General features: G+C 43.1%; 1 protein-coding gene across 1 annotated transcript in view; it reads left to right on the top strand.

Annotated features, from left to right (window-relative positions):
- LOC138609844 (protein unc-13 homolog B) overlaps window positions 1-14,805 on the top strand; it is a 187,698-nt gene that overhangs the window by 31,606 nt on the left and 141,287 nt on the right. Inside the window, exons 3-6 of the mRNA XM_069682510.1 lie at window positions 868-967; window positions 11,105-11,222; window positions 12,187-12,310; window positions 14,206-14,279. Of these exons, the coding sequence (XP_069538611.1) occupies window positions 868-967; window positions 11,105-11,222; window positions 12,187-12,310; window positions 14,206-14,279 (416 nt within the window). The remainder of the gene's footprint in view (window positions 1-867; window positions 968-11,104; window positions 11,223-12,186; window positions 12,311-14,205; window positions 14,280-14,805) is intronic.

Here is a 14,805-nt window from a genome sequence, read left to right as displayed (position 1 = left end):
TCTTTATAATAGTTTATAGTAGTCCTATAATCTGTGCAGATAAAATGTGTATGGCACAAGACAGAAGACGTTGTCGTACGTTTTTGGGGACCACTTTGTCTGATGAGTTGTGACAGAGCGGTTGATTGCCTGTAATCTGAGCTGCACTTGATCAATACTGTCTGACAGTTCTGCACAAATATTCTGTCCACTGTGGTTTATATTGTTTGCATTGTTGGGTGATTTAAAGGGAAAAGAATGTTATATTGCACAGGCGTTTATGTGTGGCCATATGCTGCAGCTATGGGATGTCTTTATCTCCTTTATGTTTCTGTACTGTTTTATATTCTGCCACTGCTCTCTCTAAATGCCTGTGTGTGTGTGTGTGTGTGTGTGTGTGTGTGTGTGTGTGTGTGTGTGTGTGTATGTGTGTGTGTGTGTGTTTGTGCTTTGCCTTGTTTATGTTATAATAACTTCTCCTCTGTCTGTAAAATCCACCATGGTTATGACTTCTTTAGCCTTTGTTTTTTCCCCTTCACCTTGTCATGAGCTCTAGAGATGCTCCAAAGATGAATGTCTATTTCCTTTATTTTCATGCAGAGAGGGAATTAATATTTTCTCCTGTTGTTCGATCAATAATAGAGACGGGTCACTCGGCGTAATAAACAGGACAGGATAGGAAAAATGATGTTGGTTTTATAATATTCAATTAACAGAAAAGTTATGAAATACCATTTTAAACATGTAAATGTGTACATGACAGAAATGACGCATGTTTGTTCCCATGAAAGAACTTGCGACCTCATAGCAATACTTTAAAAGGCATTAACACACATAGCTGTTTCATCAGAAGCAAAATCTAAACCAAACATTCTCCTTCTTTTCCAGATAAGTTCAACGCCTATGTGACTCTAAAGGTGCAAAATGTGAAGAGTACGACCATCACAGTCCGAGGGGACCAGCCATGCTGGGAACAAGACTTCATGTTGTGAGTATAAAACGTCTGTGTATCCGTAAAAGATAGAGATATACTTGCATTTAACTACGTGTTTGCGTTTGCATGATGGCTGCCCTGTGTCTGTTTTGAGCCTTGGCTGTGTGCGTCCTTAAAAATAAACGCTACACGTAAGCGAGGTGCAGTATGTGCACTAATGGTAGGGGCAGTGTAGAAGCAGAGGGGTTGTGACAGAGAGACAACCTGATAAAACAAGTCGCAATATCCGCACCTGTACGATGTGTCATTACCACTGCACAGTGACAAACACGCCTGTCAAAAGAGCTCTAAGCTCTAGAGGTATCCTCCAGTAACATGTGCAGTGCTAGTATGTGAACAATTACCTTCATGACACAGCCTGATGTGTACGCGAACACTAGGTTACAAAGCAAGTGTATCTCCGGCTTAAATCTTATTTCTTACAGTGTCAACTTCAAGTAGAAAATGCTCGATGGTCAACCTTTCTTGCAAAACCCAGACAGCTGCCATTGACTTACACGGGCGTGCAGAAATCTCCTATTAAAACTGTTACATTTGCACACATCCAGTCACATCTGAGACATTCAAATACATTTTAAAAACAATGGACGCTGCAAACGAAGGTTCCCCAGGTGCATGATGCAGAGCACAGTCTGGGTTAATAAACAGACGTGAAGTGAAGTGATGTGTGCTGAGGTAGAAGTTGGCTTCAAGAAGTGGTCGGCTGTGTGGTGAAGATGTTTTTGGGCAACAGGTAAAAGAATCTTCTTTAAAGATGTTTTTCTTCGCAGGACGGGATCTGTAACGTCCTGATAATGTGGATTTAAGGATGGCTGTGGATGTCTAAATTTGTGTTGGACACATTTTTTTTTAGGAACAGGCTTAGTCAGAAACTTTCTGCCAACCTGAACTCAATTCAGCTCGAGTTTTCACTCTCCTGATAGCAGTGATGTCCTCATGACTCAGGGACTTCATTTCAAAATAAGAGCTCAGTTTTTGTTGTTTTTAACGATGAGAAACAGATTATTTTATCATGTTATTGTGAAACAGTCTCTATTATTCTGTGTTTATTTGTTCTATGTATAGCATCTAGCATATCGTCATTCTTCTTCATGAATTTCTTTTTGTGCTTAAAAGGCATCAGGACACTTGTTGGAATCTTTCAGGTCCCTAAAGCTGTCCCCTGTTTCTTCAGTTGGCAGTTATCTTGCCACTTACTCATCCCATCCTTTCTCCATGGTTTTCCCAATATGACAATATCTTGAAATAATACGTTTTATGGCGTGAGATTTGGGAAGCTACATAAAAAGGCTTTCACTTTTGAGAAACCTTCTATCAGTTGCTCTTTCCCTCTTGGACTGACCGTCACTTGCATTGGCAGCTACAGCAATCTGCACAAACCACTTGGGATGTATTAGGACAAATTCAGAGAGAAATTGAGCCTTGGACTATGTGTCCGCCTGCTGATGAAAACAGGCCAGCTATCTGCTGTTAGCGTACCTGCTAGCTGGCTCTAATAGGCCTCTGTGAAATTGAAAATGAACGTCGGCCGCCTGTGGGACTCCAGTCCGTCCGGCTGGCACAGGATACTAAATGGGAATTTGTGGTTGGAGCAGGTAGGATGGATGGAAAGTGAAATTACATGTCGAGCTCAGATAAGTGGATGAGTCAGTGATAAATCTAATGAATTGTCCAGCCTGGTCTGATTCCACGGGGGAGAGGAAGTACAGATGTAGCTGATGTACAGATCCCACTTCACTTTTATCGCAGCAGAGGCATGTCTGCTGCTTGTGTCCGCGTCCACAAGGGCTTCATTTAAGAAGAAATGTTTCAAGGCATAGTATGGTCGCTTGTTGGTGGACATACATACAAACAGTGGAATAAGAGAAAGCACAATAAGGACTAAGGTTTTGACAACATGTTTTCTGACCTGCTCTGGCTCTGTGCCGTCCTCCAGAGCAGCTAAATGGACTGGTACCTTTTTCAGAATGGTTTCCCTCAGTCCCTTTATTTGTGGCACCAAACAGTACGGTCCTGGGCAACCTAGGTTAAATATAGATCTGATGAAACAAAGTTATGTAATGGTTATTCTGCATGTTACAAAGAAGTGAACTAGCCTAATTTGCACTTGTAAGCTGAGGTACGTCCTAGCTGCAGTCCGTACACCTGAGCCATAGTTTGTCGTGCACCTCCCCATAAATTTGACGACACATCACGATTGGTCTGTTTTGTAGCATAGCACGGAAACTACAGAGTCCACTTTGCTTGATGCTAATTTGTAGCTCGCTGCTACAGCCTGTTGGATTCCACTTAAAGTAAAAACTCTAACGGCAATCTCTAGTCTCAATGTCTATAGGCATAATGTGCCTGCATTCTATTTTATATGCAGATCAGCATACTCACATTTACTATTTGCAACAACACAAAATACTATGAGGCTGATGGAAATGTTGTTAGTTTGTGGTCGTGTGATTCAGGGCGCTTTCACACCTAAAGTCTGTTTGTTTGATCCGAGTCAAAGACCAAATTGTTACAATGTTGCATTTTGAGTTTGGTTTGTGTTCACACGGCAGTTTTTACCAGCGGACCAAAAGCGTTGGAAAATTCCCACGCTGAAATTCTGTAGTAAACAAAGAGAGAGAACACACTCCTCAATCACACTCAACACGATCGAAGACTTGTCTCAGTTTTTTGGCTGACCGCCGGGGTCAACCCTACTCATGGTCACTCAAAATAAATAGAAGTTAAAACTCTTGACTAGCTAACAGTTAGCTCACGTTCTCATCATTCTATCCGACTTAACAACATCAAACACAGCCGACGCTAACAGAGTGTAACGTTAACATCTGCAAAACTAACTTACATATTCATGGACGCACATGCGATAAAAAGAGTCTGCGATCAGTGATGTAGGTGCAGTAAACAAGTCCGTGCAAGGCTCCCCCACTGCCGTGTTTCGGGGGAGAATGCTGCATTCAAGTGCGCTCAGAAATGTGAGTGATCAGACACGCGATCTTTTGTACAACGCCTCTTCAGTCAAGCATGAAGAAGGGTGCAAGATGTCTGCGGTATGGCAGATTTGGCCACTACAATAAGAGTAGGCATGATATCAATTCCACTACAGGGGAGACTTGATGTTCTCTGAAATTAGGTAATTAGATAAATCTAATATCGTGCATCAGTAGTTTGTACAATATTTTACGGCATCCAATAGCTGTGAAGAAATGACCAAAGTGCTGGACCAACCAATCGACGTGATCAACACTGCAATGCCGCAAAAAAAGCTGATTTCTGAGCCAAACTTTTCATTTCACCCTCAAACAACTGAAGCAGTTCTTACTGTGTATAAAAAGATGAACTCCACAGTAAATCCCAGGTCGACGCTCTCTTCCCTTCCTCAGCTGCGGGAGACTTTTGCTTGTTCTTCTGTTGGCAGCTGGTCTGACTTGTTATATGAAGTGGAGGAGTACTAAATGCATTTTCTTTTATATTGGATTTTTGAAAGTGTTCCTCTGTGTTATCATTTTTTTATTCTCTCTTGCTTTGTTAAGTCAGGCCCGTAACCTGACCTCTGATCCAGCCGGGTGCTGTTATTCTCTGCTGCTTCAGTACTGACAGGTTCCTCCTGACACGCTGCTCACAGTACAGAGGCAGAAAGTATCTTAACTGGCTGATTCACCAGGTCATTGTTCTGTATTTAGCGTTTTTCTTCTCTGGGTACCTTCTACCTACTTTTAACTTACTGTTTATGCAGCTCCTTCCAGACTGTGTCTCTCAGTTTTGTATTATACTGTATAACAGACAGATCTCTGCTGCAGACTGATCCCCCGACTTGATTAGAGGGATTATAGAGACTGACTGTAGATCAACATGATTACATAAGAGACTCCTCTCCTCTCTATGCTGCTCATAATCTCTATTACCCCGTTCCCTGTCAGATCTACTCTGACTGCTGGTTTCCCTTTCATCACGTCTCTCACTCTGACTCTGACCTGGTTTTAACATAAAGATATAATAATGAAACATGCAGGATTCTCATCTCATAGCAGCTAATTCTATAACGACTGTAACTTAAGTAACATACCGTCTAATATGACGGCAGTGACTGAAAGGAAACCCCATGCCCTCTTATGCTAAATGACTAATTAGCTCCTGAGCCTCATTAGCGGCGTTCAGGCTCCATGGGCGGCGTGCTGCGTTTAAGCGCTGTTGGAGTTTCAGGGTTGAAATGGTAGCTGAGTTTGACTCCTAGACTGAAGCTTTCAACCAGAGGAGTGACACATGAGACGAGCTCAGAGCGCCGAGAATTACAGTAAATAAAGGCCTCTTAGTCTATTTCTCTAACATGAAATATAACAAGGATAGTCAATACAATTCAAGCTGTATGTGTCCTGCTGCTAACGTCATCCTTTCATTCACATTAATTATTTTACCACAATCAGATTTGGGTTAGTTGGAACAAATTAAATCGAAGGAAAAAGGTAACAGCACCATGTTAAAGATAAATCTGCTTCAGTCTTAATATATTAAGAATAAGTGCAATATATTAAGACTTGACAATTCTTACCAGGGGTTGGACATGGCTCAAACATGGCATCTACTGTTTTAAATCAGAACCTTGCCAGCCGATGGTGACGTAGAGGCGACCGTTCGGGATAAAGCTACGCTAACATTAGCCTTCTAGCTAACGTTACATTACCACTCAGAGACTGTGCCCCTTCTCTCTTGCCTCGGCTCCGAAAGCTCCGGATTCAAGCATGACGGCTCGAACTGATAGGGCTCGGGACCACCACGGTCCCACAGTCCTTGACCACTGACCACTGGTGAGTGGATGGTGAGTGTTGTTCAGGTGATGTCGGTAAGAACAGTGTGGTCTGCAACAAACAGTAAAGAAGAAATCAAACACTGTCTGTGTTAATATAACCACTACTGCTTAGCTAAAAGAGAGTGTACATATAGAGTTAAGTCTTAAAGCACCACACCATCAGCATTAGTTAGCAGGTTACAACAAGAATATAACTCAAATCACTCTACAAGGACATTTTTCATTTCACCTCGACTTTAAGGCCAATCACCGCAACTTATTCTTACTGTCGGGCTTGAATCAATTATTGTGCAACAATAAATCAACAGCAGGCTTAAAAATTCCCTTTGCAACTGCAACAAGGGATCTTTTTTGTCAATTTTCACATATAACAGTGCAAATGTTATTGCTGTTACATAGACATTTATATATATTTTTTTTTAATACTTTTTACTGAAAGGTCTAATATTTCTTTTCCCCATCTTTAATGATAATCTTTATGAAGACAGCCTCTGTCTTGTAGATCAAATAATGCCACATCGTTGTCCCTCAGAGTCTGATCCTCTGCAGCCTCATAATCTTGTCTATATCACTCTTGTGTCTGATGCATAGGCGGTCACCGGACAGCTGTCTGAATGTGTGTGTGTGTGTGTGTGTGTGTGTGATGGCTGATTGGTGGGTTGGTTGGCTAGTGGGATAAGGGGATAAGCAGTTGAATGTTGATCCCTCTCCAGTCCGGGTCAGTCGGCCTCACGTGCTCATCTCCACTATCACTTCCTCTGATTCAATCCTTCTCTCTTTAATGCCGCCGACTCTTTTCTCTCTCGCGGTCTTTATTTTCTTTCACAGTGGGTCTGACCTTAAAAGTAGAGATGCCTCCTCATGCCTCGTTCGTCGTCTCCTCCCCTCCCTCTCTCTCCCCTCTCCGCGCTGTGCTCACATGTTACTGAAGGTCTAAATCTTTTGACCTGATTTACAGTATCGTGTCAGGAGTCAGCAGCTTTCTGTCACCACAGGCTCTTTCTCACCACGCCAGCCGCTCTGACACAGTTCAGAGATCTTCGAATAGGGTTACCGTGTCACTGTCACTCGCTAATGTAGGTGACCTTTATTTCACCTTAAATGTTTGAATAAACTTTATTTAATTCGAACTGTGGTTGATTTGAAATCGACAGAAAATGCCTGATGAAGAAACAAATTTGACGATGTTTAAATTAAGGCAAACATTTATAAACATGGACAACCAAGGTAGAGTGGGTCGCCCTCTATCAGAAGGTGGAAGGTTTGATCCCCAGCTCCTCCAGTCTCCATGCTGAAGAGTTCTTGCAATGTGTTTGTACCAACCAACGTGTCACGTTTTCAAGAATAGCACCAGGCAGTAGCGGATACAGACGCAAGGCTCAGTTCCAAAAAGTCTAATGTAAGAACACACCGAGCAAAAACAGGTGTATGAAGATGGAAAGCAAGGAACCACAAAGAACTCAGGAGGTGGCGGCAGGAGACGCGCTGACCAAAATGCAGCGAGGCACAAAAAACGAGAAACAAGAAAAACGTTAGGATAACTTGGGCGCGCAAACACACGAGAAAAATGAGTGAACACGAGTAGAGAACAGCTTCTTGTGTCGGTCTGAAGCAGATATTCACGCTTATGGAAACTTCAATGACTGTAGTGTTAGTGTTAGTTACGTCTCCTCTCGCCGTTCCTCCTCGACTCTGCTACTCGGGAACAGAACGCTGCAGGAGCCCCATTTGTCAACAGAGCTGTCAATCATGAGGCCACACCCCCTTTTTATAGCATCAAATAACTAGTTAAAAGTAAACGGGTGAGAAGAACTAACTATAATGACAGAAACCATGTTGGAGAAAAATGTATTTGACGTGTATTTTGATTTTATAGTTTGACTCATGTCCCATCTGTTAACATGGAGGAGGCGGGGCTTATGAGCTATACTGCAGCCAGTCAGCAGGGGGCGATAGAGAGGGTTTGGCTTCAGCACTTCGGGCTCAGCGTGACGTCACGCACACTTCACTTTCCCCTCGTCTTATCCCTCCATTCTTTCTTTTTTTTTCAAAATTTGCTCTTTAACACAAGATGGCTGTGTGTGTGTGTGTGTGTGTGTGTGTGTGTGTGTGTGTGCGTGTGTGCGTGTGTGTGTGTGCGTTTGTGTGTCATAGTGATAAAAATACACCATGTCATTCCCTGTTACAACACAAACCATTCCCTCAATAATGGATGGGCTTTGATGGAGGGCAGATGCCAGAGAGTCAGATGTAAAGACACACACACACACACACACACACACACAAACACACGCACACACACACACACACACGCACACACACGCTTCTGATCTGTGAGTCAGAGCCAGGTTGGAGTCAGGCTGCTCGTATGGACAGCGTCAGACCTGTTTGTAATCCTTTTATGTTTTATGTCTTGCGGTTTCTAATTTAATAATCGTATAGATGAAAATCATGCTGTAGATCATGAGTCAGTTTTATTGTTTATTATTGTGTTTAGTTGTTTATACTTTAAACCAGCTGCTCGGGTCTTACATCACAATTTTTTTTACCCAATGTGTAGATTCTTTTCGACCTTTTGGGACTCGAGCTCCCAACATGCCTCAGTGTGACAAGAGGAAGATACGAGAGCTCCGACTGTTCGTGCTTATACAATTATTCTCGTACAACCCAAATAATATTGAGCCAATTTGGAAGCATTCACAAAAATGTGGGATTCTCAGGGCAAGTTCTCCAGCGGTCAGGTGATGGGGTGTAAGGATCAAAGGACAGGCCAAACAGTTCAGTTCCTGTGTTAGAAAACAGACCTTAAAACAGACGCTGAATATGTGCTGCCTTGTATGTCTATTTGAGACGCTAAAGAGAACATTTTGATTACTTTGAGATATACAGTATATATATATATATAAAATACATAATACGTTTGTTTTGTATCAATTTGTCCTCTTTCCTGTGTCAACTGTGTATTTATTTCATTCCTAATTTCCTTTAGTCTTCAGGTAAGATTTTGCTTTGGCTCCTTTTTGTGTTTTGTCTCAAGTTCTTTTAGTTAGTGTAGTTTCAATAGCCTTAATTGTCTTTCTTTCACGTACACACACACACACACACACACACAAACACACATATAAGAGAAAACTAATGTTTTAAGGTCCCGATCAGAGAGAACACGTTTTACAGGCTGTAAAACGTGAGGTGCACGCTCTGCCTTTTTTTGTTGAAGCCTACGGTTTGCTGCACCTTTTTTTTCTACTGTTGTTAAGGCAACCACCGAATCGTAGCTTTCATTAACCTTACTATTAAATTGTAAACTGACGGAAGCCCGCCTCTCCTTTCATCCGATTGGACATTGAGAAAAGACGCCAATGACGTCGGGCGCTTTTCTGCTTCGAATTGAAGTTTTTTCAACTCGAGGCGCTCAGAGCGGAAAAACGCGAGGCGCTCTGCAACGCAAAAGCAGCACCGCGTCTCACTGAAAACAACGATGGTTTAACGGTGCCATAGCGACCTGATTCACCTGATTTAGTTTTAAATTGGGTACATTCAGGAGGCTCATACCTGATGATTCATTAAAGATTCTTCTCTTCATCTTCAGTAGTATGTCAGCGGTTAAATCACTCGCCCAATGCACAGAGGCTCAGTCCTCGAAGCAGCGGCCCCGGGTCTTACCTCCAACCCTGGGCCCCTTGCTGCGTGTCGCCCCCCCTCTGTCTTCCCTCATGTCTGACTCTATCCACTGTCTTGTCAAATACAGTATCATGTCTGTTATATTGGTTAGAAACTGTAGCAAAATCTCAGCAATACAAATAAACAAGCAAACAGGAATGGAGCTTGTTAATGGTGATCATGCTCACATGTAGGAGCATCATCACCTCGTTTCACAGGAGGATGAATTCTGTAGCGTTTGGCATGTCGCTCCACATACACGCACATGCACGCTCACCCTCTTCACTCCATCACCCCAGCTGTGAAGTGTCATCAGAGCTGACTGACAGCCACACTGAGGCCGTATGAATATGAATGGGGCTGTGGATGTGAATATGCAGATGAGGAGGGAGACGGTTTGCCTGCTGTCTCTGACTGATCCGTCAGAGAGTGACGTCTGTCATCCTCCAGCCGCAGTTCTGACCCGATGAGAGTGTGTGTAAAAACTGGGGTCAAATATGGACCAAATATAGATTAAGTTTGTGTGAGTGCAGCAGATATAAACGGTCCCATGATTTATTGTTTGGACTTTTTAAATAGAACATGCTGGGATGAGACATTGTGCAGGGATTTAAAAGCGGCTCAGCTGATGGAGGAGCTCATTATCACCTAAAAACAGACCCGGGCATGTGTTCCAAAGGAAGAAAACACACCTCACAACAGACGCTGCCTTGTGTTTGAAGTGTGTTTCGACTGTACAAACCTACAAAAAAAGAAACATTGATGTGACTTTATATCCTTATGTTTTTACCATAAACTGTATAAAAAGATGGACGACATGACAGCTCCCTTAAAGTGAAGCCAAAACCTCTCTATCGCCCCCTGCTGACTGGCTGCAGTACAGGTCATGAAGCCCGCCTCCTACATGTTAACAGATGGGACATGAGTCAAACTATAAAATCAAAATACACGTCAAATACATTTTTCTCATTCATCATTATAGTTAGTTCTTATCATGCTGATTTATCCAAGTTATCAATTTTTCTGACAAGTTTACTTTTAATTAGTTATTTAAAAGAGGGTGTGGCCTCATGATTGACAGCTCTGTTGACAAATGGGGCTCCTGCAGCGTTCTGCCCCGAGTTCCCGAGTAGCAGAGTAGAGGAGGAACGGCGAGAGAAGACGTAACTGATACTAACACTACAGTCATTGAACTTTCCATAAGCGTGAATATACCCACCTGAGGGCTCCAACACGGCAAGGACACAAGGTAAAGGTGTGGTTTGGGTTGAGGAAGGGGGGGGCGTTAATGCAGCGGCTCCACCAGCCGATCTCTACTGCACACACTCTGGATACAAATGAGCGAGATGGCAGCGCCCGCTTCACTTTTGTACAACGAGAAGAGACGGAGATGTGTCGTCCATCTTTATCTACATGTGATGGGTTGGCACAAACATTATTGCTATATCCTGTATATTTTGCTGAAGTTGACAGGAGCAGATGTGTTTCTCAGATCATGTTTGTTCAGTGTTTTCTGCTTCCAATAATGAACAGACAGAAAAAAGTACCAACACTGACTTCACCACTGACAAACCTTTGATCCGACTTTTTTGCAGGTTGCCAGGTTTGTACTTCAGCTCTGTTTGTAAAGCTGATCATGTGTGTGTTTTTTTTTTCTCTTTCTACAGCGAGATCAGTCACCTGGAGTCGGGTCTGGTGGTGGAGCTGTGGAACAAAGGATTGATCTGGGACACGATGATCGGCACGGCACTGATACCTCTGGACACCATTCATCAGTCTGACGAGGTAACACACCCTCATCAATTTAACAGCTTAAAGTTCACATGAGAGAGTAACGCCTTAGTACACCAGAAACTTGCACAAAAATGCAGAGCGTGGGTGGGCATCCCTCTATCGTAACAGTACTGCACACCTGGCCAGGAGAGCGGCAAAGGACAGTGTGCAGCACTTAGATGGAGTCAGGTGCCAAAGAGGCCGACCAATATTAAGAATAAGAGATGAGCTTTTCCAGACTGGGACGAGTCCAGAACGTGTGGATAATGGAGGCCTCATTATTGGCTATTTTTGTACATGTTCCCCATATGGCTGCTCGTATGGCGTTACGTGAACGTGGTACAGAGCCCCTCACTCTTGCAGGTGTCTTTTCGCAATTACATGTAATGTCTTGCCCTGCAATTACTACACCTTAGCAACAGGAGGCAGAGAGGCAGAGAAATGAAGTGATGTCTTCTTCCATCTTGCCAGTCCGCATGTAGACTGCTGCTTTTTTTTAACTCGTGGATGAGTGTTTAAGTTAATCGCAACTGAATCATTTTACATGTACAGTGTGTGCTGCTCCGGCTGCTTCTCTTCTACCACAGTCCTGTTCTTTTTAAAACACCATCTTTACCTGTGAGCTCACAGGTCGCCAGTTAGCAGAAGTGGTGGGACTGATTTGAGCGCTGCAGGCCGGCCCGTCTCGCCTCGCTACTTGTTCTGCAGAGTTTTAAAGCGAGGAAGCAGCAGACATGCAATCATTCATAATGCAGCATCAGAAGTTGACTTCTCCCCTCAGTTTGAAGCGAAGTAAACGCTCACCTCCCGTTTTACCAGGGTCTTAACTTCCAGTGTTGTTCCTCGCTTCTTCATCTTTGCTCAGGTTTATTGAATGGCGTCCCTGCTCACCTCACCTGCGTCCTCTGTTACCATGAATACCTTTTTTTATCTGTCCATCTTCCTTTGTCTTCCTCTCCTCTCCCGTCGTCTTCAGGAGGGCCCAGGACAGTGGACGTCTCTGGACTCGGAGGTCTTAATGAGGGAGGATGAGATCTGTGGGACCACCAACCCAACGCCGCACCAAGTGCTGCTGGACACCCGCTTTGAGCTGCCCTTCGGTGTGTACATGTTCACAAACACACATTCATTAAGAGGATGCACACACACACACACACACACACACACACACACACACACACAGATCCAGGAGAGTGGCAGCTTACTGATAGTACTCTATCCTTGGATGAATAATGGTTCTATTACCATTTCCTTGCTTACATATAGATACACAGATCTGTCTGTTAGTGCTGAAGAAGGAAAACAGAACCACCCTTTAATATAGATATATAAAGACAATATGGTAACACAACACGGCCTCAGGATTCAAACAATGTGGCATATTAAACCTTAAACTGGCCACGGAAAATGTTCTCCAATTAGGAATATACAGTAAATATATGTGACTTAGAGCTGTGCCATATTATATCGCTCAGATTATACCGGTATAATTTTTTTTAACAAGTTGCGTATTGCTTGTCCTGTTCGTACGGTGGCCCTGAGAGCTCAACGCACAGCAACTTAAGAAAACACATGCAAATACACAAAACACAAGCAAATGAAGAAAACATCTTCATCAATTTGACAACACATGCGCAGCATTTAGAAAACGAGCGGCAAATAGAAAAATGCAGCAAATAGAAAAATGTTGCAAATACAAAGTGTTATATAGTGTTAATTTACTGACTAATATTCAGGAGAGTCAGCCTGTGTAAGCGCCAGGAGAAGGCTACAAATTTAGCTTTCTGGTCATATACAGACACGCCGGCTCCAAATGGTCTGGTATATCTAACTAATGAATATACACTTTTATTCATTCTATGATACACAGTGAAATGTTAAACAGAAATCTTAACCTCAACCCTGATGACACACTGACGCTGGCGTGCAGGCCTGCAGCCAAGAACACACGCTGACGCGTCACACTTGGCAACACAGGCCTGATAGATTTTATTGTGTTATTTTGGGTTGCAATTGTCACTGTTGCAATGAATTCACTTGCTTTTAGTATAATTTACACAATTGGATTGTATTTACTACCCTCAACAATCCTCTTTTACAGTGTACGTCACACAGGGCAGTTTATTCTGCTCAGACCCGACGTGTTCATCGTTCATCCCCGGCTTCTTCTTGTGAAGCTTCCTTATATCAGAGCGTTGATGAAGCGTTTCATCTATGGCCACTTTTCTGTTGCTCTAAATGTAATCCTCGACATTCCTCAGCCTCTTTGTGTCCTTCGCCTGTTTTGTTTTTAAGCTGCTGTCTGAGGAGTCTCTGCTTCTCCCGGCGCTCTGTTTAACAGTGTTTACTTAACGTCACGATTCCTCTGCTTCTCGCTGCCGCCCGCTCGTCTTGACACAAAGTCCAGGGCCTGAAGATGGAGATAAGATAGTAGTGGCTCTGTTTGAGAAAACTCTCACAAATTAAAAAGTTCAGGTAATTGACATCCAGTTTACAGCATGGGCGCAAATCAATAGTGAGATGCATCATACTGAAACAAATACACACATTCCCAAACAACTCCTTAAAGTTTCTTCCTGTCAAATTCAGTTTGACTCTTTCTTTCTTCGTCTTAACTTCAACCTGAACCTCTTCTGGTTTCGGGGGAACCTCTGAGGCCCCCGAGGAGGTTTTAAATTATATTTCTGGGCCCCCAGAAGGAAACCTCCTCATCACATATTAAACACACATGAATATAAGATGGGTGGGAAAAGACAGGGAGCATGGAGGACGGCCGACTGAGGGAAGAATGGAGTCGCTGTCATTTCCTCTCGCACTTTGCCTCACATTCTGTATTTGGCCTCTCGTTCTTCTTGCATTATTTACAGCCGCTCTTCCTCAATCCTACCATCCATCCCTCCATCCCGTGTGTCTGCATTTCCTCCACTCTCCCTCTGTCACCAGCCTCTCTTGCTCTCTCCAATTTGTTCTTACTTTAAACCCATCTTCTGTCCAGACATCCCGGACGACGAGGCTCAGTACTGGACCAGTAAACTGGAGCGGATCAACACCATGCGGATACATGACGAGGTATGTTTACTAAAGAAAAATGAATAGTGTTTAGTGAGCTTTTAGAGACGTTAAATGTGCTTCATTCAGGAGTCTAAAGGACGAAACAGTGTCAATCCAAACCAAGAAAGACTTCTTTTTTCGTCACCTTGAAAGCTGTGCTATCTGTGTCACTTAAAAAGTTACAAGCAACAAATGATAATAGCATTCTATGTAAGTGTGTAAACACATAATATAAAGCATAAAACCTTTAAGGAGGTGCTTTCCACGGCCGTGCAGTTACTGTATTTTCATCAATCCATACTGCAGAGCGCCATGTAGAGGTTAAGGCAAGTAGAGGTTTATTTTCACTCACAAGTTACAGTTAACTTAAACCTGTAACTGAAACGTCCAACTCTTGTTTTTCCTTTAACAACATTGAGTTTCTTGTCAGAGCATCCTTTAAATTTAAGTCTAACAAAGTCATTGTGTCCATCCTTCTCTGTGGTGTTGGAGCGTGTGTTGGCTCTCTGCTGCCATCTGTTGAAAAATGCACCACATCACAGAT

This window comes from Semicossyphus pulcher, unplaced genomic scaffold (assembly GCF_022749685.1).
Source record: "Semicossyphus pulcher isolate SPU_LCO1_2020_fin unplaced genomic scaffold, fSemPul1.0.p SCAF_6, whole genome shotgun sequence".
Taxonomy (NCBI): Eukaryota; Metazoa; Chordata; class Actinopteri; order Labriformes; family Labridae; genus Semicossyphus; species Semicossyphus pulcher.
The sequence above is the reverse complement of the archived record's forward strand: the minus strand, read 5'-3'. Positions and strand labels throughout refer to the sequence as shown.